This window comes from Platichthys flesus, chromosome 17, assembly GCF_949316205.1.
Source record: "Platichthys flesus chromosome 17, fPlaFle2.1, whole genome shotgun sequence".
NCBI lineage: Eukaryota > Metazoa > Chordata > Actinopteri > Pleuronectiformes > Pleuronectidae > Platichthys > Platichthys flesus.
In genome coordinates this window covers 5,807,499-5,835,288 of record NC_084961.1, presented here as the reverse complement: position 1 = coordinate 5,835,288, position 27,790 = coordinate 5,807,499, and the positions used below count along the sequence as shown (strand labels likewise).

General features: G+C 42.1%; 3 protein-coding genes across 3 annotated transcripts; all 3 read left to right on the top strand.

Annotated features, from left to right (window-relative positions):
* Positions 1–3,794: 3,794 nt before the first annotated feature.
* Positions 3,795–14,265, top strand: cers2a (ceramide synthase 2a). Its single transcript, XM_062409203.1, has 11 exons — positions 3,795–4,084; positions 7,975–8,141; positions 8,254–8,371; positions 8,544–8,662; positions 9,880–9,937; positions 10,214–10,264; positions 10,462–10,554; positions 11,331–11,459; positions 11,655–11,761; positions 12,256–12,409; positions 12,516–14,265. Exons 2-11 carry the CDS (start codon positions 7,975–7,977, stop codon positions 12,660–12,662), a joined length of 1,143 nt encoding a protein of 380 aa, XP_062265187.1. The 5' UTR covers positions 3,795–4,084; the 3' UTR covers positions 12,663–14,265.
* Positions 14,266–18,015: 3,750 nt separating this feature from the next.
* Positions 18,016–21,695, top strand: LOC133972576 (histone-lysine N-methyltransferase SETDB1-B-like). Its single transcript, XM_062410104.1, has 7 exons — positions 18,016–18,419; positions 19,086–19,410; positions 19,508–19,660; positions 19,977–20,178; positions 20,273–20,346; positions 20,977–21,167; positions 21,264–21,695. Exons 2-7 carry the CDS (start codon positions 19,089–19,091, stop codon positions 21,345–21,347), a joined length of 1,026 nt encoding a protein of 341 aa, XP_062266088.1. The 5' UTR covers positions 18,016–18,419; positions 19,086–19,088; the 3' UTR covers positions 21,348–21,695.
* Positions 21,696–23,293: 1,598 nt separating this feature from the next.
* LOC133972842 (histone-lysine N-methyltransferase SETDB1-A-like) lies at positions 23,294–27,647 on the top strand. Its single transcript, XM_062410429.1, has 9 exons — positions 23,294–23,379; positions 24,197–24,371; positions 24,898–25,004; positions 25,097–25,558; positions 25,653–25,826; positions 25,933–26,131; positions 26,248–26,321; positions 26,629–26,819; positions 26,912–27,647. The coding sequence occupies exons 2-9, from the start codon at positions 24,202–24,204 to the stop codon at positions 27,059–27,061; spliced, it is 1,527 nt and encodes a 508-aa protein (XP_062266413.1). The 5' UTR covers positions 23,294–23,379; positions 24,197–24,201; the 3' UTR covers positions 27,062–27,647.
* The last annotated feature ends 143 nt before the right edge of the window (positions 27,648–27,790 follow it).

The following is a 27,790-nucleotide window of genomic DNA, read 5'->3' as shown; positions in this document are numbered from 1 at the left end:
ATCACTTGAATCGTCTAATTAACTCGAAACACCTGCAAGGGTTTCCTGAGCCTTGAAAAACACTCAGCTTGGTTCAGTAAACTAAATCACGTCAAGTATGGGGAAGACTGCTGATCTGACTGCTGTCCAGAGGACCATCATTGACACCCTCCATCAGGAGGGTAAGACACAAAAAGAAATTTCTCAAAGAGCAAGCTGTTCACAGAGTGCAGTTTCAAAGCACATCCACAAAAAGTCTGTTGGAAGGGGGAAATGTGGCAGGAAACGCTGCACAACCAAGAGAGATGACCGCAGCCTTAACAGCATTGTGAAGAAGGGTCGCTTCCAGAATTTGGGGGAGCTTCAAAGACAGTGGACTGAAGCTGGAGTCCAGGTATCCAAAGCCACTGTTCACAGACGTGTCCGGGAAATGGGCTACAATAGCCGTATTCCCATGGTCAAGCCACTTCTGAACTCAAGACAACGGAGCGTCTGACTTGGGCTATGGAAAAGAAGCACTGGACAGTTGCAGAGTGGTCCAAAGTCCTCTTTTCAGACGAAAGCAAGTGTTGTATTTCATTTGGAAGTCAAGGCGCCAGAGTCTGGAGAAAGGCTGGAGAGGAGCAAAATCCAAGTTGCTTGAAATCCAGTGTGAAGTTCCCACAGTCAGTGATGGTTTGGGGAGCCATGTCAGCTGCTGGTGTTGGTCCACTGTGTTTCATCAAGTCCAGAGTAAATGCAGCTGTGTACCAAGAGATTTTAGAGCACTTCATGCTTCCGTCTGCTGAAAAGCTCTATGGAGATGAGGATTTCATTTTCCAGCATGATCTGGCACCTACCCACAGTGCCAAAACCACCAGTAACTGGTGTACTGACCATGGCATTACTGTCCTCGATTGGCCTGCCAATTCCCCTGACCTGAACCCCATAGAGAATTTGTGGGGTATTATGAAGAAGAAGCTGAAAGACACCAGACCCAACAATGCAAATGAGCTAAAGGCCGCTGTTGAAGCATCCTGGGCATCCATAAACCCTAAGCAATGCCACAGGCTGATTGCCTCCATGCCACGCCGCATTGATGCAGTAATCCGTGCAAAAGGATTCCCAACCAGGTACTGAGTGCATTAATGGACATTTTCAAATGTTTGATTTTGTTTTGCTGTTATAAATCTTTTTTTACTTGGTCTGAGGAAATATTCTAATTTTTTGAGATTGGATTTTTGAGTTTTCTTAAGCTGTAAGCCATAATCAGCAATATTAAAAGAATAAAAGGCTTGCAATATTTCAGTTGATTTGTAATGAATCCAGAATGCATGACATTTTTGTTTTTGAATTGCATTACAGAAAATAAAGAACTTTATTACAATATTCTAAATTTCTGAGACAGTCCTGTATACATGAATCCTGGTTGTATCTAAACCTCTGGACCAAAACACAATGAGGGAGATAATTGAAATATTGTTGTGTTTATTTACGCTATATAATTTCACTAAGTTAGAAATAGACAATGCCATTGTAGTTGGGACATACATATATCTTTAGCTATTGATAATCCCACTTGCAAAGCTACCACCATGATTTACTGTGTGCATGTGGATCCACTCAGGATTGAAAAGTCTGAGGTGCGCAGAGAATCCCTCAGTCCCAGCATGTTGGGTTTGGTCTGATCCGTTCAAACATGCCTCTTCCCTCCTCAGCATGCCTCAGTGTTAGGAGGGCTGATTAATGCCACACGTAGACCTTGGCCGGGCTGGGGGGGTTAGCTCTGCTGTTGACACTGCAACTGCAATTCGAGGAGCAAACAGCCGCACAAGATTGTCGGGTGAGAATACACAAATGTAAGCTAATATTTGGAAACTTAGCCAATGTGTGGATAAGGAGGAGCATCAGGGAGCCCACGTGATGTTGGCAGACTACCGACAGAATGGATCTGTATCTAATAAGAATACACTGAGGTTAAGTTAACCTTTATGGCCCAATAAAGTCAACGATAAAAGCTGTCAAGATTTGGCACATTAAATCTCCTTCTGGGACATTCGGGACAATGATGAATAGCTTTTGACATCATTTGGAGCAGGTTTCTGCAGGGTAGTGATCATGGAGCCCTGGTATCGAGGTCCCACTGATCCACAAAAAAGACCTAATGAACAATTTGCTACAGACATGAACTGTTGAGAAAATGTCCGGAATATTAGGTGTGGACATTTTCTGTAAATGACAGCAGGAAGTTTTATGGTTCAGACACGTACAAATCAACAACAACATACCTCTAATGGTCTGATTAAGATTAAGATTAAAATACATTTATTTGTCCCAAACACATGCAGAGACATGCACAGGCACACTCATGCAATGTAGGAAATGTAACCTCTGCTTTTAACCCATCTGGTGCAGGACACACAGAGCAGTGAGCAACCATGTACGGCGCACGGAGGGAAGCCTTGCAAGAGGCAGGAGAAACACACTGATGCCGGACTCAACAACAACAACACAACACTCAGTATACCCGTCATGTAGCCTTCACCGAGCTTTTGAGCCATGCTAAGCTTGAGGAAAAAATGTAGCCTCATTGTGGCCATGTGACTTTGGCAACTTTCATGACGTTTGCCTTTTTCTGAGATGTTTGAGGTCTCGCAAACAAGGAAAAGCAATAAAATACATAACTTACGCCACATCCAGTTAGTCAACTCTGTTCCTCAAAACCAGAGGGAGAGAAGGTGTAAGCTCATCCTCGATCACTTGCTGAATCTGTAAGTCCAAGCTCCTTTATCATCTTTTACTTGTTCGATTTGCCGCAGCTTCACTAGAAGTCACCATTACCTTGCCGTTCAGTTCGCAGTGGAGATAACTTAGTGACGGCGGATTTACCTGATCGAGGGGTCGACAACACCTTCGATTTTTTTTTTACATAAATCAATACCAATCGGCTGTGTGTCTGGGGCGCAGAAATTAACAACAAAATGCAATTTTTATAAACAATTTCTATTGAATGATAAGATGCGCCTACAGTCTACCAAGAGTGTTGTACGATGAAAATATTATGACCTAATCAAATGATGTGTAACAAGTTTAATAGTTTTTTTTTCCTCAGGATGTTGGAGGGACCAGGCGACCCGTATTAAAGGGATAGTTCGCTGAAAAATTAAAATTCACCAGTATGGAGGCATTTTACGTTTTTTCCTCTAGTTTTATTAACTCTGAAGTCTCGGTCATAATTAACTTGAATATCAGATCAGATGTTAAAAAAAGTTTTCCCCTGACAATTCAGAAGTGTTTTGTGGACTCAAACACTTTCACCCACCCCTCCATCGGCCTAGTGGTGTGACGATAATAAGTGAAGTTAAGATTTTTCAGTGAACTATCCGTATCAGGTCCAGTCTACCTCCAGGACTAACGTTACACCCTCGCTGCGAGCTAAACACCCAACAGCATCACGACTGTTTGCTGTTCTGGCTCCTAAATACAAGTTTAAACTAACAATCTAGCAGCACTTAAATGGCACTTACTTATAACACTTTGTAGTTTGGCTTTCTTGAAGAAATTGTACTTTCTTGATTGTTGTTGTTCCGGGTTTGTATCCTCATGGTTGAATACGCTTATTGTGAGTCGCTTTGGATATAAAAGCGTCGGCTAAATGATATGTAATAATGTAAATAAAAAACTATCCCCTTAACAAGCGGTTGCTGGGGGGAGGGGGGGGTTGATCCCAGGCCACGCTCCTGCTTCGTCCCTCCCCGTGTGGCACTAACCTCACCTCATACCCAGCGGAAGCGTGCGTCACTTTAAACAGCCTCAACCCGCCCACGCTGGTCTGTCTCTTAACGTAGAACCATAACATCCCAGTGTCGGCGGCCGCTTCATCCAACCGGGCTCAACTGGGAGAGAAGCACCGACAACCCGGGGAACCACCAGCCGGACACCAGCCCCTAGCCCGTCAGCCCCTCGAAACAAAACTCAGGAGGGCGAGAAACTGCGACACGGTTGTTTTGAATGAGCGCAACTTGAGTTTGAATAAGGGGGGAAAATGGCGAGAAGCACTTAAAAGCCCCAGCGTCAGGAAGAGCAGCCGGACATCATCACCTTTACCTGGCGACACGGAGCGGAGGTGAGTTCACTGCACCGTTACTCCACCGCCTCGACTCCGCGAAGCCGCCTGTCAAACGCACACCACCACCGGCTGCTATTTTTAGACACCACCGGGGGATTGGGGGGTGTATCAGGCTCCACACAGGGGGCTTTCGGCAAACTTATACCCGGGGGCGGAATAGCCACCGAACTCCCTCCCTCCCTCCCTCCCTCCCTCCGCTCCGCTCCACTCCCCGGCCGTTATGAAGCGGACGTTAGCCAGCAAACAGGCCTCATGTCCGGGGTGTTTGTTTAGGAACAACCCGCGATTAGAGAAGGTCGCGATACTATTCAAGTGTATACTAAAAAAACGTAAGTTACTTCCTGGTAGGGTGGGGGAGCAGAAGGGTCAGGCGCAGCGTTAGTCGCCATGTTTTTGGTGTAATTTGGGTTTACGCTCGCAAAAAGTTTTCAACTGGAGGCAACTGGAGACGTCGCTACGCTCAGTTCGCCCGTTTCCTCTCTCCACACAAGGGTGGTGGGGTCGGGGGGGGGGGATTCAAACTACCAGCCCCCCGGGCTCAGGTGTGGCGGGACGCACGTGAAAGTGTTTGACTCAGTTTTGTGTGTTGTAAACTTTGTTGCTCGAAGCTCCATCTCAGCCTCAGAGCCGCTATGTCCGGGAGACTCCCCGCTTGCGCACTCGCTGCCACTCCCTGCGAGGGTTTACGCAAACTGCGTAGACCGCAGTGACAGACACGAGAAGTGGAGGAAAGTTCCGCAGCTCGGCAGACACACACTCTAATGTGGGTTTAGATGTTATTATATGAGGTTTGTGTGTGTGATCAGCATGATTCACATATAATTTTTCCCTCTGAAGGACTCAACTGTCTCTGCAGGATAACACAGACTCCCCCGCTCCAAGGCTATCATAAAGAAAACACACATAACTATGGCAAAGGGACACGCTGCTTAGTGTTAACATGCAAAGCTTATTTAAATTGTCATTAGGAGCTTGTGAAAACAAATGCCCAAAGCCTCCTCTTGGCTGTGGAGACAGTTTTCTTAAAGGGATAGTTTGCCCCAAAATGATTATTCACTCATTATCTACTCAGCAATATGCTGATGGAGGGGGTGGGGGGGTGGGTGAAGTGTTAGAGTCCACTAAAAACTTTTGGACTTTCAGGAGTAAACAGCGTTGCAGCCAAATCCAATAGAATTGAAGTTACTGGTGACTGATTCTTTACCTCTCTGCAGGATAACACCGACTCCGTCCTTCATGGTTATCCTGAAGACACAACACATAGAGAAACTATGACAAAGGGACAGTCGGCTGGTTTTTACATTCAAAACTTATTTATCTTGTCATTAGGAGCTTGTGAAAACAAATGCATAAAGTTTCTCTTGGCCTTGGAGACAGTTTTCTTAAATCTGATGGGTTTTCATAACCTGAGAAAGAGACTTTCAGTTGGTAAAGGTGAACCAATACACAATTTGTGTTTGAATACAAGGAAATTATGAAAAGAAAGCCCATCACTACAAGAAGACAGCCGGGGAGTAATGACAGATGCTTTTGAGCTGTAATGTGGGAAGTGTAGGTTCTGGGGTTTGACCTATTTTGGCTAAATGTCAATATATCCCTACCGAGCTAATTCATATAAAGTATTTTGATCACTGATTTTTATTCAACCATTACCTCTCTTTTGTCTTTATGGAAGTGCAGCACTATACTGCTTGTTTGTTCAATACAGCGGTTAACAAGGGAAAAACTTGGGTATATGGGTGTAAAAGTAGTTCTGATACCAATACACGACCAATGTACAGTATATGTTTTTGTTTTAATGAAAAAAACATCACACAATTACAATGGGTAGCTGTCTTTCTAGTAAAGCTATTGATGTTGCTGAAGTTTGTGCACTGAACTGTGCATTTATCTTTAAAGTGAAGATAGTTAACTGTCCGAGAGCCACTGTGCCACTCCTGTTCCTGGACTCCAAACTGTAGGTTGCCAAGTGGCATGTTGCACTATGGACTCTCCACAGAACTTGTAGGTGAGGGGTGAACACTGGGGCTAGATTAAATGTACCAGCCCCAGAGAAGAGTCAGCGAGTGGTGTACCAGATGGAGGAAAATACAACTAACCAATTAATACACAAAGCGCCTACAGTTCGCTGAGGCCTGTTTGTTTCTAAGTTGATTAGAATTATTGGCGTCCAGAGTGTGGTCATTTACTTCATACTGGATGGTGTGTCAATATTGTTTGGCTAACAAAATAAAGTTTGCTTTAGCTTGCAGCAGTTGCACCTTCTAAAACCGGTGGTGCCACATCTGTGCTCCTACCAACTATTGATCCTATTCAATCAATTAACTCTAATGGAAATCAAACTCATTCAGCAGCAGACATTCTGTTTAATTCTGACCGCTGCACAAATGCCGGTGCTGCTGTGGTCTTTCACTTTTTACACAACACAGGGGTTTTTACTGAATGTAGCCTGCGCACTCTTCACTGATAATGTTTCCTGTTTTGGAATTTAGCCTCTGCTGTTGTCCTGAACAGGGCAACTGAACTGATAAAGTGTGGATCAGACACAGAGCTAGATGTGTACTTTGATAAGAAGCAGCATGGCAGTTACCACTTCCCCCTTTCAGACAGAATGACGCTCTGCACGTTCACCTAAATCGCATAATTCATTAACACACACAACCCACAGAGAGCCCATTCTCTCTGTTTGAAGCATTTAAAAGACTTAACATGATCTGCGGTCCGCTCAGCATTGTGCTAAGAGGGAAAGATCCGTTGAAGGTCGATTTCTGACAGAAGGCAGCAGTAACATTGAAATCCACACGTTAGTTAACAGACAGGATGGTTGATGTTGCACTGCTGTGGTTCACTGCCTAATTCAGAAGTCGAACTACTGCTAAAAAATGCCGCCTGCATGAGGTCCAGTGCATTAATACTAAGCTTCTAACGTGTTAAAGTCCACACACACACACACACACACAGTTTCCTTGTAACAGGATCTGTCAGGTGGTGTGTGTGACAAGCTGCATTTTCCTCTCTGCTCATTGACACAAAGCTTCGGCTGCAAGAACAAAGGTTCAGCTGTACAAGGCGATGGTCAGCCCGAAAAGTTGCTGCTCACAGGTAAATAAGTCCCCGCGGAGGAATCGCCTCTAGTTATTGCTGCAAAGCTGATGTTAACCCAGTTAGTTTAACTGCTGCTCCCTGGACTCTAATAACAGAGCGGTGGGACTGTGTTGAGGAATGTGACGTTGCTCATTTTCACCTGTCCGTGACGACAATTTGAGTCCCCGAAAATTAAAAACCATAAAACAAGAGGGAAACTCTGTTGTTCTGGACTCCACATGAGGACCATTAAAAAATCATGGGTGTCTCTACTGAATATCATGGCAGTTCATCCAATGGGCATCAACCACAGACTGGATGTAAAGAGGGACGAAATGACAGCGTCAACAAATGTGATGCCAAGGTGTCTGGATCGCCACCTGCTGGCTGGCTGCAGTATAGGCTAAAAAACCTGCATCTTAAATGTTAATGGATGGGAATTTTTTATCAATCTCCTATATGATCAATTCCCCTCTTGTCCTGTAATTAGTCACTTATTATATGATAAGTGTGTGTGTGCAGCTTAACAAAGTCCGCCCTACATGTGGAGCAGGAAGTGCTCAGATACTGAGCGTGCTGCCCGAGGCCCAGCGAGATTAATCACCTCCAATCAATACTCACTCTCCTCTGCCCCTCTCTGTTTCCTCTCCTTCCTCTCAGGATATTGTCACGGCAGAGTGACTTTCTATATCTATCTAATGGAAAATGACCGAAGATGGCTGTGGAGACAAAACCGTCTTTTTAATACCTGGCTTAATTTCCTTCCAAGCGGGAAAAACTCTCATTCTATAATTTTCTTTAAGATGTCTCTGAGAGAGAAGATATGGGCCGACTGGATTTGGTTTCCACCAGGCCACGGCTGGGCGGACCTGACTGACCACGATGGCAAAGTCTTCCCTAAAATGCAGGACCTCTGGGCTACTGTCCCCATCGCCTTCTGCTTCATGGTCATCAGACAGATATTCGAGAGGTGAGTCAACATTTGTCAATCCGCCTCTTCCTCCATGTGTGTTTTTGAGTGATTCTTCCTGACGTGACTCGTAAGCTCCGTCTTCTCATCCTGTGTGTTTTCCTCTTTCCAGGACGGTAGCGACACCTGTGGCCTCTTTGCTGGGAGTGAGCAACAAACAGCGTGTTTATGCTCCTTCAAATCCCACCCTGGAATCCTATTACTGCAGCACATCAAAGCATCCCACACAGGTATTCATCTCGTGTTCTTCAGGAAACCGACATAGCTTCAGACTCACTGTGTGTCTAATGACACAGATGTTGGTTGAGGTGTAAATGGACAAGAATGACAGGATGGTTGAAATAAGCCCAGTCAACATTAACAACCATAACCTCATCTTTTCTGTCCTTCTCCTGTTGCCAGAGCTCCATAGAGAGTTTAAGTAAAACGGCGGGCTGTTCGGAGCGGCAGGTTCAGCGGTGGTTCAGGCGGCGGAGAAACCAGGAACGGCCCAACAAGCACAAAAAGTTCCAGGAAGCATGGTAGATAAGCATCTTTGGCACAGTGTTGAACTTTCTGGCTGAACTGTCATTGCATCATTAAGTTGGCGTAGTTAATGCAGCCTGATGACGCTCTGCTTTGTGTATTTAACAGGATTTTGAAGAGTTCATAGTATGCTTTTAGATTTTTTTTGTCACTCTGACATGGTTTTCTATTTTCCTGTGTTTGTGAGGGTGCAAAATGTTTTACTGTTAAGAAGCAGTGCTATAAAGAATAACACCTGGCTCCAGAAAGTAAGTTTAACAAACTGGAACTGACCCAGATCACAGAGGGGATTCATCTTTTGGGTTTTCGGTCCCTGAACAGTTGCTCAAGCTTAGTACAAACAACTATGTTTGTTGCTTATTTTAACGTATGCATTTTATGTAAACTAGATACATTTAACTGTAAACATAAATACTGCTGGCAGCAGAATATACAATGGAACAGATGAGATACAAGTTAATTCACAAGTCCTTAGTTTGTAACTTTAAGTCCAACTGTAGTTAGTAAAAGACAAGACGTGTTAATCAAATGTGCTTTGCTATCAACGGTATGAATGACGGAACGTAACAGGGAATCATATTATTATGATTTAGTCTCTGCAGGCGGAGGAGACGGGTTACTTCAAGAGAGTCCCCGAGTAACTGGACAAGAAACGTGCACAGGCATTGAATTTGCAGCTGTGAAGCCACGGCACTTACCGCTCTTACAGAACATCAAAATTATTTAAATGTGTGGTGCTTAATGGCCCATGGTCTGCTAATGGAAGATTTCATCCATTTAACCCCGACAACTCCCAGAAACAGGGAGGAAGCGCGGTATTTTACAAAAGCTGTTGCAAAACAGGCTGTTTCACAACAGGTCAGAGGATTAATTCTGACCAGTGTGATTCAGGGTTTAAAACCCTGTGATATGTATTAAACATTTGAAATATAATACAAGACATGTGGTAAGGATGATTATTAAATATATTTTTCATCATTTCATGTGTAGTTTTTGGAGGCTTGTTGGATACTGTGGACTCTCGGGTGATTTCATATAAATAGGTCCAGCACTGATGTTTGTTGTATTCACTTTCAAGTCTGAAACCTTAATTTACTTTGTGCCTTTTGTGTTGTTTGCTAGTTGTTCCTTAGTTTGTGTGTACTGGTTTGTGCTTTGTCTGAAGTTCTACAGTGTTGTGGCATTTCTGAGATCGCTGTGCATTCTCTTACAGTTGGAGATTTACCTTTTACCTTCTTGCTTTCTTTGCTGGCCTGGCAGTCCTTGTTGATGTGAGTACCTTGTCGTAACCTGGCATTCAGAGCTAATCTGTATATGTGCAAATTACGTACGTGAAATCCACCCTGGTCATAACTAGAAACATTTTTATTGAACGATATTTTACATATTTTAGTTTGTCTTCCTGAGTATACTAGTTCACACTGTTGGATGTTTCACACAAACATTTTTTTCCTCTGTATTCTTGCTTGGTGCTTTCAAGTGTTTGTGGTTTTGAGTTGGACATCGTCATTAATATCTAATGATATTAAATATCTACCTCCCCTCAGAAACCATGGTTCTATGATTTGGAACAGATGTGGGAAGACTTCCCAAAAATGGTGAGCCAACTGCTACGACCTAAAACGACTCTTCAGCTAATGTCTTATATCAATACTTTCATTTTAATTTGATCACATGTATTAATCACAAAATGTGCATTACTTCCATTTGTTTACCAGTTTCCTGAACTGACTAATGGATATCACATTATTGGCATCATGCTCTTACATCAGATCCTTCTTTTCCTTTGTTCCAGCCACTGGTGCCTTCTCAGTACTGGTACTACAATCTCGAACTAGGCTTCTACCTCTCGCTGCTTTTTAGCGTAGCATCAGATATCAAACGAAAGGTGAGTGATGCAGCGATGCTTCCTGAACTTTGTTAGCTCTCTGTGCTGTGAAACCCCTCCGCAGCCCTCCATCAAGAGCGATCACTCACTGACTAAGTGCATGAAAGGATCAGAATCAATGATCTGTGGTGTTGGTAGTGTATTCTGAGGTTTGGATATTGACTTCCTGACTAATAAATCCGGACTTTATGGATTGGATCGACTGAAGCTTTCAGAATTCACCGAGCCGTTAAAGGTATCGTCATTGCTCATTGCTTTAACTTCACACCGAGCGAGCATCAAACTGAACTGTGGCTCCCAGGTCAGGATGTTGAGTTAATGTGTGACTGGAAATCAGTTGGAAGTCACACCGACTGACCAGTCTATCCACAGCTCAGGTTGATGTTGTAACTGGTGGCAGACGTTCAAGCCTGTCAGCAAATCACAAGGCCTCAATTCCAGTGCTCGTTTTATAACCGAGTTGCAACAAGCTAATCTTTAAAAACCAAACCAGCAGGAATTTACTTTAGAGCTGCAATGTTGAAATCTGTCTCTTACTCAAGGAATTGATTTTTAAACTTTATTTAATTCAGTTATTTGGCTCTGTATATGGATTTGGTGTATTTTTATATGGCTGTAAAGTCGTATAATCAGCTCTGAGCGTAGAGTTAATCATTTGTTAAACCGGCAGCAGTCTGATACACAAACAGTTGATTAGTGACCAGTCTTTATAACCTGATAAATAAGTGACAATATGATGTTGTTTTGACAGTATCTCTCTGATTCACTCTCTGCAGGATTTCAAAGAGCAGATAGTTCACCACGTGGCCACCATCCTCCTTATCAGCTTCTCCTGGCTGGTCAACTACATCCGAGCAGGGACTTTGATCATGTTGGTGCATGATGCCTCCGATTATCTGATGGAGGTACGAAGAGATGCCAACACGGCAGAAAAATACAATCATCAAATTACAATTATTGTTTCATATACCTCGTAACTCTCACATTGGTTTCATGATAACAGTATTAGGATCAGAGAGCTGTCCTCCTCATACAGTTCACTGTCTGCCCTCTAGAGGTGAAAACATGAAAGGTTCACACTCTCTTCTCTCTTTTTCCAGTCGGCCAAAATGTTCAACTACGCAGGCTGGAGGAAAACCTGCAACTTCATCTTCACTATGTTTGCTGCGGTTTTCATCGTCACCCGACTCGTCATCCTCCCCTTCTGGTAAAATACGTATTTCTTGCGTCAGATTTACCGTGAAAGTAATGAGTCACTGATGACAACACAGAGTAAATTAGTGCAGCACTGACACTTTTGAGGCTTTCTCTCTATGAGCTCCCATACTTCACAATGTTTTAGCTGGATTGGAAAATAAGGCATTGTAAAATAAAACCTTTAATGATAGGATTATTTTTATGTGGTCTATTCCTGTACGTTTGAGAAATATGTGAGCGTGTGATGAAGATGGACACAAGTTTTGAGCCAATCCCTCCCACACAATCCTCACATTTAGGGGGGGGGGGGGGGGTAGACTGTAAATACCCTGATTCCTATGATTATTTAGCAGTAATTTTATGAAAGTGTTCTTCTGGAAACACAACAACAAGCACATTGTCCCCCCCCCCCCCCAACCCTGACGCCTATCAATGGGCTTTGGAATGTGACTGAAGGTGGCTCTCACTGGACCCTCTGTTCTCTGTCTTTGTTCTATTGTACAGGATCATACACACGACGTGGGTGTACCCCCTGACGCTCTACCCCCCCTTCCTCGGCTTCTACTTCTTCAACGGTTTGCTGATGGTGCTGCAGGTCCTTCATATCTTCTGGGCTGTGCTCATCGTGCGGATGGTTGTCAAATTCCTGCCAGGAAATGTAGGAACCACCACTTTCGATAATTTTGTCACCTCACACCAGTTAGTGCAAAAAGTATCAGTGTCTCAGTGTCTTATTGTTTTGTATTTCCCCCCCCCCACGACAGGACATTGTTGAGGACGAGCGGAGCGACAAGGAGGAGACGGAGTCAGAAGACGAAGAGGAAGACAGCGACGGGAAGGAAAAGTCTAAAAACGGCCACATTCAGAACGGCCACACGCCACACAACAACAACCTCAGGAAGAGGAACTGATCAGACAGTGAGAGGGTGGAGATGAGGCCGTGTGACGAGGGGCCCTGGCGTGTGGCCCTCACCTGAAAGCCAAAGAACGGGCATGTTGAATGGGGCAGCAGTCAGCACACTTACACACACACACACCGGACACACACACATTTGAATAGCTACACCCTCCTTCTTGAAACCCTGCCATCTAATGTGGATAATTTCAGCTCTGTGGATCACACTAAAGTAAACGGAGAGAGGACGACGTCACTGGGAACCACAGTGATGTTTTTCTAGTGCAGCCGCAGCAGAGTGGTTTTTTCTCGCTCCAAGTGCCTTCTCCTCTTCTCCTCCCACCGAAGTGTAATTTGCTTTTTTGCGAAGATCCTCTGCTGTTGACCAAGTTGCCTGCTTGTAGCTTTATGTTTTGTTACTGGAAGACACAGTGGTATGGACGGGCACTGCCCTCCCACACAGTCAGTTAACACTCTTCCAAGTATTACTCTGAAAGAGGACTGATTTCTTTTCGCTCTTAGTAACCACACTGCAGTCAGTGACATTGTGAGGAGTTAGACGGTGACCGAGGCCTTTTTGTCTTTTGATGGACCATGAGCTGATGTAAGTCTTTTTTACTGAAGTGTCCAGCATCGATGATTCATTTGTGCATGTTGGTTTTTGCACATGCCGTTTCGCCACTTCGGTTCTTGACAATGATTTTGAGTCAGTGTTGCAAAAAATATATATATGTGTGTTCCGGTGATGTTTAAAACGAGATAATTGGTGATAAATAATATTTTTTTAACCGTACGAGAAGGTGCTACATCTGCCAGGTGTGTGGAAAGTGCCTAGAGTTTGTCTTAATGTGCTTCGCCCCATCGGCAGAAGAACGCACAGAGGTCCTTTTTTAAATGTTTGTTTGTGTTTATGATTCATGTCTTTTATTTTATTTGTTTTCCGTCCAGTACAATTTTGGAGCAATTTGTTTAAGTGTAACCCCAACCAATCAGTAACTGTTCATGAATTCTTTATGGGCTGGAAGAGTCGATAGCATTTCATTCATTGTTGTTTCTCCCACCCATCCAAAGATGCACTTTATGGTTTCTCCTATGGATCAGCTTTGACTAATTATCTAGAAAAACAAGCGTGGTAAAGGTGTTTGATTCAAACTCAAACTTAACTCGGTTTTAGTTGAGAGAATTTTTATGAATATGATTTCAATTTGGTTTAATATTTATTGTCATTATTTACCCAAGTTCTTCCTGTTTTGTTTCGGATCATTTTGTCTGAAAAAGAAAGTTTAATGAAATCTAAAAATGAAAAGACCAAAGTATGGTTTGCATCATTTTGTACGACCTCGTCATTTCAAGTGCCTTCATCATTTCAAGTGTCCGTTGTGAAGACAAAAATAAAAAACACACTATCTGTACATTCTGTCATTATTTCTGCCGTCTCTGCCCCGACGCGTTCAAAGCTCCGGGCCCCTAATACCTCTGTACGGCTCAGCTCACAAACAACCTCTCACCTGTAGCTACCTTTAAAAGTGCCTTGCTACTACAGAATTGTTTTTATTCTGCATTTTGTGTTGCTGAGATGTAAAATCATAATTATGAATGATAAAGCTAACTGTGGATAACTTCTGTGCATACTGGTCTCGTTCTTTGGATTTGAATCTGAAAAGACGGTTTGACTTTGATGTGAATCAAATCTGGTCTCAGGTGTTTAACGAGGAAATTGTGTGTAAGTTGTGAAAATCTAACACAAGTGCCAAATAAATGCAAGTGAATTGGTAGAAAGAAAAGTCCCTGAAAGACAAACAGTTGGAAATTGTGAATTCCCTTTAAAGATTAAACCTTACCCTAATCTTTTATTAAATGATGAAAAGTTTGCTTTATAGATTGAAGGGGAAATGTCCAACACAGTCCAAACCTCCAATATTTAAATTAATAACAAACTGCAGCAAAAAAATGCATAATGATTTTAAAATTTGGAGACAGACTTATTTAAAAAATAACTTGAATCATTTGGAAAATAATAAAAAATACCTAATGTTAATATTTGTATTGTTTATTTATATGAAAATGGATATTCAAAAACTAAATTTTAATCAATTGATCAAATGACTAATCGCCAGAGCACGACAATTGAAGGAGTTGAATTCTAAATGTATCTGTTATATAAACAAATACAGCACTTGTGAATTATTTCGGTTGTCATTTGTTAACTGTGTCTTCATCTATAAAACAAACAAGTCCTTACTGAAAATGCTCATTTTATCTTTAGGCCACAATTCATGATTTTTCACCAAACGGTACTACAGTATTAAAATTCACAGTTTTCATTTAGATATGTCGTCCAATCAAGCTCAGCTCCTTTTATGAGATGAACACATCTTATTTTGATTCTATCAATAATTTCAATACAAAGTCACTTTTGGGTAAAGTCGCTTATTCTGTAGAGAGAGAAAACATCCATGATTCAGTAGCTGACGAATGTTGGAACCTTCGTAAAACCATGTGTCTGCCGCTGTGTAAATGGAGTTAATTCCCTTTTATCTGGAGCACCACCCGTCAGTCACTGCTTCCACTTTTGCAGATTGGACCTGGATCCACCGTGGAGCTGTTAGACTATCAGATGGCAAAGTGTGGTGGCGACACGCTGAGCAAGCATCCGGCTGTCACACCTCTCTGGGATGATGTTGCTACCATTGTCTCGAGTGATTGTGAAAAAAAATCATCTCAGCATTTGCAGGTGATGGAGATGTTGTTTTCATGCAGCCCTGGAACTTGGAGAACTTTCTCTTCAACCCGTGAAAAGAAACCAGTATCTGTTTTGGTGCCACTCTCCCCTCCAGTTGGCTGCAGCCTGAAAGGCCTCCTTGGTTAATTGCATGTGTGGAGTGGGATCACTTTACCCCTGTGCCCTGCTCCTCAGCCTCCACACTGTTCTGGTCACTGGCAGCTCCACTGTAACAATCTCCATTTTAAAGTGGCAGGGTCAATTTCCACCCTGCTCTCGCATCTGGCTCCACAATTTAATTGCTAATGCATCTCCAGTTTCTCCTGCTCCGACGTCTGAGCTTTCCTCTCCTCGCCCCCCTGAGACCCATCCCCACCCCCCTTTAAATCTTTTCCCTTCCTCTCTAATAAAGTTCCCCTTCCTCCTCTTTCATGTTGTTGTTGTTGTTATCTTTTCATCGTCTTGTAATGAATAAGACTCGGTGTTGCCTCGGGTGCCTGAGCTGTGGTGGTGTGAAGTCTAATTGGTGACAGGGATGATGGGTCGTCTTGACAGGAGAACAAGAGGCCCGGGGTGTTTGATTCGCTTGTGAACTTTGCAGACCGTTATTCAATTCCTGCTTAAGTATTAATAAAGGCTTTACGCGCCAGGGGGAGGCCACAAGGTGCAAGTGTGTGTGCTGTGTCCATGCAGGGGCGTGTGTGTGCGTGCAGGAGCTAACTCACAGGCTGCTCATTTTTCCTGGGATGATGATTACCGGGGAACAGTTAAGACTTTGGTAACCGATGAGCGTCTTATGTCACTAAGCAATAAGGGACCTTGAGGGAAAGAACAGGAGAGTCCTGATGAAGGGACTCTGCAGCAGCACAGGAAGGATGGTGAGGTTAAACGTATATCTTCATGTTGTTGTAAACTGTTGCTTCCCTGAAAGCTTTGATTATAATTTGAGTTTATCCCTCTGTTGTGGGCAAAAAGCCTGAGAAGGATTGTGCTTTATTCGTGATAAATAAACAGAAAGAACAACATGTTTTCACAGTAAAGCTGAAAAGATTAGTGGAGATTATTATTCAGATAGATATTCTGCAATTGCTTTTTTTTTACTATGTTTTTATCTCTAAGCACAACCGCTGAGAATCTCTCTGGTTTGTCTTTTCTTCATCTCATGTGCTTTTAGGGATTAGAGCTGCTGGTCAAACTAAACAAGTCAACATCCAGGCTTTCCAGAATATTGCAGCTTTATTTTGTAATGTATTTTACAGCCATAGGTAACAATTAACAATCTGAAATTAACAATCAAGCGAAATAGATTGTACACTGCCGTTTAAGTACAGTTGAGAATTCTTAATGAGATTTTACGGTGTAGGTGTGTGTATACCCCCTTTAGTGTTGATGTTATTTTGTACTTCGAGCTACTTATATTACAAATAATTACTTTAAAACAAATATATGATAAAACCATCAGTCTAAACCAGTGGCTTTTCAAACTTTTTGAGAAGTAGACCATCTAGTTTTGGCCCCTTGCCAAATGCTAGAAATTGAAATATGTTAAACTTCTGAATTTTCTAAAATAATTCCCAAAAAGCAAATATTAGGAAAAAGCTAATGTGTGCAGCAGAACTTTAATTCAGTTTATTTCTCTTGTATTAATCTCACGAGCCCTCGGATAGAGTTGTGTAGTTAGTTTCTCTACTTTTCACAGCACCCGTTGAAGTTTATTCATCAGTGTGTCTCTCTGATTTATATTTCTGCAATTAAGTCATCACCCACGTGCACACTCGTGTACTCTCCCTGATCCGGTGGTGTTGGACTAACACACCCGAGGCTGAAAGGAGAATCCACAGTCACCACAGGCCACATGGACCTGGCTCCTCGCCCTGCGACACAGCTTGAGGTGGACGTGGACCTGGGCTTCGCTCTCTTCTTCCTCGCCCTCCTGTGCTTCTTCCTGCTGGCGACGGTGGTGCGCTGTGCCCAAACGGTGTTGGATCCTTATGGCTCCATCTCCACCTCCACCTACGAGGAGGAGCAGATCACCTGAGGGAGAGCAGAGTAAAATGACTCTTCAGGACTCTGTGGAATCCAGATTTGCTCATGCACTCTTTTTGCAGTGTGTTTTCTGACCATGCAGTTCTCAGTGGACATAATGTTTTTGTCCCTCACAGGAGTCCGGCCATTTAAGAACAAAGAGGAAGCCAATTTCCCTTTTATATCTCTTGCACAACCTTATCCGTCTGAAAGTGTGTGCTACTGGGATGTTACATTAAATATTGATTGAAAAGACCCCACGATGCATTTCTGTCATCTGTGGCTGGATTCCCGACTGCAAACGGGTCCAAAGCATCAAGGACGTTAATCCAGTCCCTGTTTCAAATGTCAATAACAAGATCTAAAGTATTTCTTTGCAAAGTCAAAGACCTCAGTTAAAAGTGATGATATCTGCTGTAGGGGAGTAGATTTGTATATATTGACACTGAGACACACTATTTTCTTTACTCATCTATTAACCCACTTGTTTGAAGTCTGTTTAGTCTGTTTGTTGCCAAAGGGTTTGAATTGTGGACTCATTCTAAGTTTACTTTGTGGCTCTTACTAATCTGTGACTTTGTTCTTTATCTTCCCTTCTTCTATCTTTAGTTTTCATTGTACAGCATTTTTTTCTCCACACTGTATACAGTCATTTATTATAACTTAAAGATGACTATGTTTGACTCTCCATCGCCACACCGCTAGGTGGCGATGGAGCGCGAACAGGACATCAACCATGGCAAAAGGAAAGTAAAATGGCGGAAGCAAGGATCGGTTGAAGGAAGTTATGTATTTTATATTTAGTGTATTATTTCACACGCTTGTTATCCATCGGAGCAGAAGTACAGCGCCATTCCCCCTAAACAACAACAAGGGGACGCTTCTTCGTGTAGGCTGTTTCAATGCTAGCATGCTATATTGGCCCGGTAGCTAATGTAGCCTGTGTTTACCATCACAACACACAATACAGTGATGTGACCCCAGTTCTTCGTTATTTTGAAGCGGAAACCCCGGAAGCAAGTACAGGTGAGCTGTTCCAGTGTTATAAGTAAAAGGTGCAGCTAACGTTAAAGATACCGAGTCGCATCCTATTGTTAGCGATTAGCGATCAGCGTAAACTTGAACCTGACGACACCTGGTGCGAGTCGTTTATTTATTAAGATGAGTTAAAACTGTGCAAGACACATTTACATCCGTTATCTTTCATCATCAGTTTCCTGCTGCACCTGCTGTTAACACATACCTTCCAATCAACGTTATTTAAAGTTAGTCACTGTGATGATAAAGGTCAAATGTGTCACAACATAGGATCTAAAGGTAAATATATATTGTGTTACTACAGAGATCAATCAATCAGTCCGACTTTATTTGTATCACATTGTTCGTAAAAACAACAACACAAAGTGTTACACAGAATAAAAGCAGAGATGAGCTGTTCAGAGCAAAATCGACCATATTTATATACAGGCAATGATATGTACAGTATATGCATGGATATATATCGTTTAAACTGCAGTTACTAACTCCAGAGAAGAACAAATTCCTTGCTATAAGCTGTTCATTTTATTATTTCAATATCTGTTTCCTTACTTTAAATCTAATCTATAATCCCAATTGTTGCATTTCCCTGCTCGGGGTTTTTATTTATTTTCTTGCAAGTCCCATTTTCACTAAATCCTTTTTCCATTGCAGAAAATGTCTGCCTCTCTGTGTGAGACCATGAGTGAGCCTTTGAGTGAGGCGACACATTGGGGGAACGGCCCTAATGATGATCGAATCAAGAATGCAGTGGTGGTGTTGACCAGACTCCCAGATTATAAGATCAGCGCTCTACGGCCCCCGACTCCTCCGCAGTTCTACAGTGAAGACGAGTCCCTCAGCAGCTCGGACTCGGACATGCAGGTGGAGCCCGAAGATGATAGTGACTCAGATTATTCCGTGTCAAACCACAAACTGAGCACGGTAAGGAGGGAAGCACCGAGAGCACAAGCAGCGTCAACAAGCGGCAACAACACCGGTAAGCTCTCAAACATCCCTTCGACCACTCAGGGATGAAAACACACATTGATTGTAGTCTTAGGTGACTCCACACTCATGAAAATAATTTTCCTCAGGGCCCGAAATGATGCCCGCCCCAAGCTTTGACCCTGAATCAAAAGTCTGTCCTAACTTGCCAGAGGAAGAGGTCAACGTGGGCATGGTGGTGCTGGCCAGGAGGAGAGCCATGACATGGCAGCGGGGGAAAATACTGGAAATCGTGACAAAGGGTAAAAAAAAGACATGTTACTGTAGGAAATGATTATAAACCTTTTAAAACACCAGTCAAACAAAATAAATCTATAAAAGAATAATTTGTTAGGATTCTTGGCTCAGCAACAATTCAGTTTGAAGATGAAACAATATTCTGACATATTGAAGACTAAATATTTAATATATAAAATGTATATACCTCATTTTCCTTACACACATTTACAGTGCTTTTTAAGAGAACTGTGCTTCTCACCTTTTTAAAATTAATTTCAAAACACAATTAAGCCAAAAAATACAGAAAACATCCCCTGACCTTTTTTCTTTTCTTTGCAGAAGATGGACGGTTAAAGTACAAAGTTGGTTTTGAAGAAAAGGGGAAGAGCCTCGTCTCTGGACACCACATCGCCTCCGACCGAACACCGACGCTGGAGCAGCTGTATATCGGCGCTCCTGTGGTGGTCCAGGTTCAAACCCTCAATCCCCTGTTCCAGCCTGGTATCTTAGCAGAGCTCCCAAGTAGAAAGAACCACTTAAGGTGTGTGTCTCCTTACACTAACACCTCACAATCTCAGAAAACCCAAATGCTTTTGTAAAGCTTTGATTTGATTCAAACAAATTTTTCATTCCAGGTTCTTGGTCTTTTTGGATGATCACACACCGGCCTATGTTAGTTTGCCTCTCATTCACCTGGTGTGCCGACCATGTAAGTGTTAACTCTGTATTATTTCATTGTTTTTTGGTTTGCTGCAGTTTTAATTGGATGTTAATGCGGTTATTTGTCAATCGGAACTTAAATCACCTTCCATGATGTTTTGATAAATTCAGTGTTTCATTCATTTCAACATCACAAAATCCATCAATGCAAAAACAAAATCATTTCATTGTCATTACTCTTTTTTTCTCTGGGCTTCTTTTCTCTAACAGAAATGTCTCTTTTTCCTGCTTGAGTTTCACATTATAAGTGAAGTCAAGGAAGAAATGATGTCCCTTGAGCTTCTGGAAACATTTTATTGTGAAACAGCTGGAAAGGAAGTGATGCATTTCCCTGAGAAGAGCTTGATTGAAATAAACAGAAAAGCAGAGGTGATTTAATCACGCAAAAATGTATTGTGCAAAATTAATCATGTGAGCCCTGAAGAGAACAAGTCATTCACCCTGTGGTTTTCTCATCATGTGTATGTTAAATGGTGCTTTTAAGGAACCTTATGGAGTTTCTGTCCTCATGTAACTCTGCAGCAAAGAGTAGCTCCCTGTTTGGTGTACATTAGACAAACATAAGGTTTTTTGGGGAGAGACGTCCATGCAGAGTAACAGCCTGTTTGTTTTGGGACAGTGGAGGACGTTCTGGAGAGCCTTCCTGACGACAATCACAGGTGTTTCATGAAGCGGTACCTGAGGGACTGGCCCTTCCCACATTCAACCCAGTACAAAGTGGGACAGACCGTGCACGTCGAGCTGAATGGAGTCCAAACCAGTTGTGAGGTGCAAGAGGTCGACTGCAGCTTGATACTGGTGAAATTTGAGGTCAGTATCACTGAAGACGGCTGGTGCTCTTATGATGTCCTGTTGTTTCTATGTGACATGTTTTGACTTAATGTGGTGTCTATGTCTCCCACTCAGACGAGTCACCTCGAACAGTGGATCTACCGCGGCTCTGTGAGACTGCAGCAACACAGGGGAAGGATATTGGATTCAAGAGAATGAAGGGAAGTGATTTCTGAAAAAAGGCCGCCAGAAACAGGAAAATAAATATGATTCATCATGAGAAATTTTACATAGGAGGTTATGATTTCACCCCTGTCATTTTTTTTGTTTGGTAAATTGTTTCCAGCTAAATTTGACAAAAGAATTCAAGGAAATCACATTAATTTAGGTGGAATGATGGGAAGTGAGTCAAGAAAGATCCCATTCAAGTGGATTTGCACTTTTTAATATTGCATTTAATTTAACTTAGCAGTATTGTTTGTTTTACAAAATTCTACATTGTTTATTGGCTCAATTGTCAGCCCCATTTAAAGAACTGTATTAAACATCCCATTTTTTCAATCCTTATTCAAATGTGTTTTTTTCTGCTCTATGCGTAAACATGTCCAACATAACAGGATTATATGCAACCATTTCATTTGCTTTGTCACTTTACTTTTATTACATATAGTGGGTCGGTCTCAGGACCTGACCTGTTTATCGTATGACCGGCGGTTACGTCTTCGCTCATATGAATAGAAAACAAAGATATAAAGACCAATAAACAAAAACTAGAGGAGGAAAAGCTCCAAAGCAGCACAGACAGGAAGTTGTCTGACCGAAGAAGGATGAAATTCATTCATTTTTGCAATCAACTTCTTATATTGAGCCTTCTTATATCATTATCATTAAACATGTAATCAAATATGATTAAGACTAAAAGTGTGTTTTCCCTTTATTTTTATTCTTGTGTTAAGATGATATAGGTTTCCATACTTAAGTGAAGACACTAGTGGCATTAAGCTCATAACAACTATTTGTTGTGAGGACAGAGAAAGAATGTCACAGGAGAAGGATTTGTTTATTGCTTATCTAGATGTAATTATACGCTCATTTGTTAATCAACCAGTTAATACTTTTTTTATATATTTTAATTACATTTAGTCACTTAATTGTTTATGTTTCATTTTGAATATGTTTCACAATCTCATGCATCATTTTATCATATTTGTTATTATTTGTCATTTATTCGTTTTTATTATTGTATTGATAATTTTTGTGTTATTATTTACTCGTTGTAATGTTGTAAGACGGGTGTCAAAGAGTCTTTACTGAAAAGTCCCTCACAGTTCTACCTAAGGCCCATGAAAAGTTCTCTAACTGGAGTTCCCCTACCGCTCCCCTGGGGTCGGGCCCTCTCGGAGCAAAACTGTCGTGGTTTTTATTACAGGTGGTTTCCGGTTTCAGTAAAAATTCGAGCTGTTTCAGCAGACTCAGGCAGCCTGCCACAGAATCCCACACATGCACGAGTTGATGTTCATTACCAGTTTGGAGACACTGGTAAATAGTCTATTTATACCATAGGAGGCTAGATGGCTACTCGCTTCTAAGGCATCAAACCAGAGCGTAAACAGCAAGGGAGCATGGGGAATAGTATCAGGAAAAACCTGTGAAGAATGACACCCTTTGACTTTTGACGTCAGCTGGAAAACCCCTGTTATCAATTATAAGGCTTTTCATTAATAAAAAGCTTTGTTTGATAGCATCATCTGTTGTTGAGTTTTCTATGGCAACTCACCAACACACACCGCTACGCCCCAGAAGGTGAGCTCTAGGGCATCCACAACACGGCAACATTACTCACGACATTAGTGCGCACACAAACACACACACACACACACACACACACACACTAACACACCCCTCGTGTCAGGGTAGAGAAGTGCTGTAGGGACCTCTCCCCGGGTCCAACCAGATGGTTCAGGCCCAGTATATTTATGCAAGTGCTTTTACAGAAAAGTTAAATTGGTACTTTTACTTTAGTGTATTTTTGTCTATTTATTTATTTGTTTACCTAGATGACATGTTTGAGTACTACCTCCATCACTGCTGAATACACACAGAGGTCAATCTGGTCCCAAACACGTTACTAAACATGGTCGGTCACGTGTTCAGCCACTTGGGGGCAGCCATGAGCCTATCCCGTTGTGGGTCAGCGCCAGCATAAGGCGAAGAAGACGCCGCCGTTGACAACACGCGAAGCTTCTTTATGGTAAGTTTCACTTTGCTGGTCTTTAACACAAATACTCACAACTTCCACATCAGGAAACCGCCATGGATGAAGATGAAGCTGTAGTTGTGGTTGTTAAATCCCTGATCTGCGTCACTGACAGAGGAGGAGGGGAGTGTGATTGTATGTGTCTGTGTGTGGGAGGGGGGGGGGGGGGGGCCCAGGTAATGTATAGGTATGTGTGTTTTCATTTATATTTGATTGTACGTTCACCTCGAAAATCAACTGAAGTTTTCCAGTTGGTCTGTCAAGTTCTAGAAAACACAAACAGTTGAATGATAAAAAACTACACAAAGGGCCATAAAAACAACGCAACCACCAGGAAGAGACCACGTTGATAGGTATAGGGTTCGACGTGTTTTATTTGTCATATACAGTCCTGTACATGAACTTCTGACTGTGACTTCCGCTACAAGAACCGTCACATCACAACATATCATCAATAATAATATGTTCACTCTCATAGCTCTTTTCAAATCAAAGTTAAGGAGTCCTGAAAAAATATAAGACAAACAAATAAGTATACTTGAAAATATCAGAAAATAATAAAAAGATAGTCATAAAAGAAAAAACAGTCAAATCTAACAATCACCATCTATTACAATAATATAAGTAGAATTGGGTCAAATCAGGGAATGCAATGCCAAAGCCCTATTTCATACCATATCACATTATTGGCAGAGAACATTGGAGCAGAACATATTATTTGGTGGTATTAATTCTCCTCTTGTGCCATAGACTGTATATTTTATATTTTATTAGTTTGTTTTTTCTTTGTGTGTGTGTGTGTGTGTTGCAGTGAGAATGGAGGAGGATGAGATGACGTTGAGCAAAGCGGAGCTCCGACAGTGGATCAGAGCGAAAGTAAAGAAGAGCGGGCTGCTCCCCCCCGATGTGCTGCAGAAAATCCACGAGCTGCAGTCGCTGCTGGAGAGGAGACAGGCGATGGACGCCAATCTACTGAAGGTCCAAGAGTGAGTGTCGTATCTACACTACAAAGCTAATTCACTACATTTGTAATATTTACATTGTGTTGGCATTTTGCCTGCTGTGGAGGAAAGTTTGACTTCATCTCCTCTGTGTTGCACACATACACCCGTCCCTCCAAGCAATACCCGAGGTCATAGATAAAGAGCAAACCTAGGGGTACATTATGATGTCTACCCTCAATGACTTTCATAATTTGAAGGGGGGGGCTTTAAGGTAAACTATCCACTAAGTTAAGAGCCACACACACATTCTACTATTACAACCACTATTCCTATCTTTGCAGCATTTTATGTACCTCATATTTGTGTTTATGTTTATTCAATCCTGCTGACAAACAAACGCACGCACACATAAACATAACTCCTTTGCGTACGAGACATATTAAGTTCTGCATGAAAATATTTGAATGAAATTGCATTTAAAACGTTTTTTTTTATTGATTTCTAAGTACTCTCTATGTACTTTTCCTGATTCATACTGTCTCTGGGATAATGTCCGGATGTCCTGCAGGTCTGTGACATCGTGTGAAGCCATCGTGAGGAAACAGTACTCGTTGCTGGGATGGGAGTACAGAGACACAGATTCTGATGATGACGAGAGCCGCGGTGCTGGTAGTGGTAAGATTCACGTCATTTGTTTTCAATCAGGCAAACTTGCTTATTTATCTGTGAGTCGGTGCAATCTGGGACTCAAACCCGTCTTTCTCCAGCTGTTACCGGCCCCACTCATCTGTCACCAAAGCAACTGGGAAGTAAGAAGCGGCAAAGAAGCAGAAAGCGTTTTCAAATGATGGAACCAGTTGTGGTCTTGACCAGACTGCCTGAACATCAGATACGTGATCTACGTCCACCAACAACTCCAATGTCCACCAGTGATCATGACAGCTTGGACGATGCAGATTCTGATGACCATTGGGAACCAGATATAGAATCCAGCGATTCACAATGTCCAAGTTATAGCTCTGGGTCAAAAAAGAGGAGGAAAATTGATCACGTGTCTCAGAAAAAACGTGTGACAAGGCATGAAAGGGACCAAGCTGAAACTAACACTGATGCCGATAGCAATGCAGCAAAGACATCTGAACCTCAAGCTAAGGAACAGAAGAATACAGAACATGAGCAAGAGGAGAAAAACCCAACCAAAGAATCCTCGCCGCCGGTAAACACCAAAGGTAAAGTCCACAAAAGACACAACAAACAAAAAACATGTGGCTTTGTTGCTTCTATATTACACCGGTCTGTTTAATCACTTGTTCCCTTTTGTAGTGACGGGAGTAAGCTCTGCGTGCGTAGTAACAGCTCGTAGCCAATCTTCTGAGGACGCCACTAAGAACCCCCCCAGTGTTCCCCAAGCAGAGCTCCGTGTGAACATGAAAGTCCTGGCGAGGAGGAGGACTATGATCTGGCAAGCTGGCAAACTCGCGGAAATAATAACAAAGGGTTTGAATTTCTATAATATCTTTTTAATCTACTCGGCAGCTCGACGTGGAACACAGTGCAACACGTTTGTTCTCTGCTTAAAATGTATTTATTTTCGTCTCTGCAGAAGATGGGAGGGTGAAGTACAAGGTTAACTTTGAAGAGAAGGGGAAGATCCTGGTGTCTGCTCACCACATCGCCTCGGAACAAGTGCCCAGCATTGAGCAGCTGATTGTCGGCTCTCGTGTGGTCGTCAAGAGTAAAGTTGGCCAGAACTACTTCCCGGGAATCCTGGCAGAGCTGCCAAGCAGGAAAAACAAAATGAGGTGTGTGTGTCTGCGTCTCTGTCTGTGTGTGTGAGTGTGATTAATAGTGATGATCCAGTTTTTCTATTTGACTTTAGTTTTGACTCTTTACTTTCCCTTTTTCTTCCATTCACCAGGTTCCTGGTCTTTATTGACGACCACACTCCGCTCTACGTTCCCTTACATGGTATTCGCCTAGTGTACCGACCATGTGAGTCTAGGTCCTTACCTATTATAGTTGTCATTGTGGATTCATTTCAGTGACGATGGGGAAGTGCGTTCAGTCCAGTGTGACGGCTGTTGTTGGGAAGCTGGGTCTGTTGGCGAAGAAGCACTTTGGCTGATCTGGGTTCTGATTTAGGACAAACAACCGGCTTAGTTTCTTTACTCAGAGTCTGACACACAGCTCCCACGAATGGTCACCCATGCATTGAAGAGCTTATTCTTCTTGTACATTCAGCAGAAATCTCTCCTTTCAGTCACTCCTTATGTGATACGTTTTTTTTTTTTTTTGATAGTGATCTACCCTCTGGACGATATTCCAGACAAGGCCCACAAGAATTTCGTGGCGGGCTATTTGAAAAGCTGGCCCAACCCGCTGCTGACCCACTATCCGCAGGGAGATATCATCGAAGCGGAACACAACGGAGCCCAGAAGACGTGTGAGGTGGTGACGGTCGACAGCAGCTTGATCCAGGTCCTTTTTAAGGTAATTTTCCGCTGGATTCTTTATTTGTATTTTTTCCACGTGTTGTCGTTTAGATTGTGTCACTTACGTGGTTGATGTGTTCTCATGCTCAGGAAGATCAACACAAGCAGTGGTTCTACCGAGGCTCCATGCACTTGAAACACATGATTAATATGAGGAGGCAGTTGGAGTTGGAAAAGGTTACCAGTAAGCAATCGACCTCATCTGGCCATAAATTAACTTCTTCTTCTAAAACAAACTAGGCCGTATTGGTCTCACGTGCTAAAGGTTTCTCACTGTCTGTAATGGACGGAAACTGTCAAACATGAAGTATTATTGTATTTAAATTGTGTTTTATTGTGTGTGTTTGTGCCTTTAATAAAAACGAATTGTTGCATTTTATTTAAGTTAATTATATTGTTTTAATGTTATGAGGAACGCAGCGGCTGTTTTACAATGTACATAAAAACTGTGGAAGCTTCTTTTCACACAGCTATCAATTTAACATTGTGACCTGCTAAGTGAAAAATGATCTGCCAAAATGTTGAGTTTCTTGTTTATAAAGTATTGATATACTAACTTTTTACAGACAAGCAAAATTCTAGACAGCTAAGTGGAAAAGTTGATCTAAACTTTGCATCACGTAAAAAGTGTTGACAGATCCTCCACTGTGTTTACAGTTGTTTTTTACTCTTTATTTAAATCTGCATTGACTGTATTTTTATATTTATGTTTGATTTGTTATGAAATCTTCAAACTGAGTTTCTTTCCTATTGTTTTCCTTATTTCAACTTGAATCTCCACTGTAACGGTTGTGAAATGTGCCAAATAAACAGAGTATTATTATTATTGTTTAAATGACCTGTCACCGCGGGGCAATTCTAAATAATCTTAAAAAATATTGTGGGGTTGATAATAACATTTAAAAAGGAAATAACGAAATGAATGAATAATAAAATAGATCAGATAATCACACAAATTTTCTGCAAATT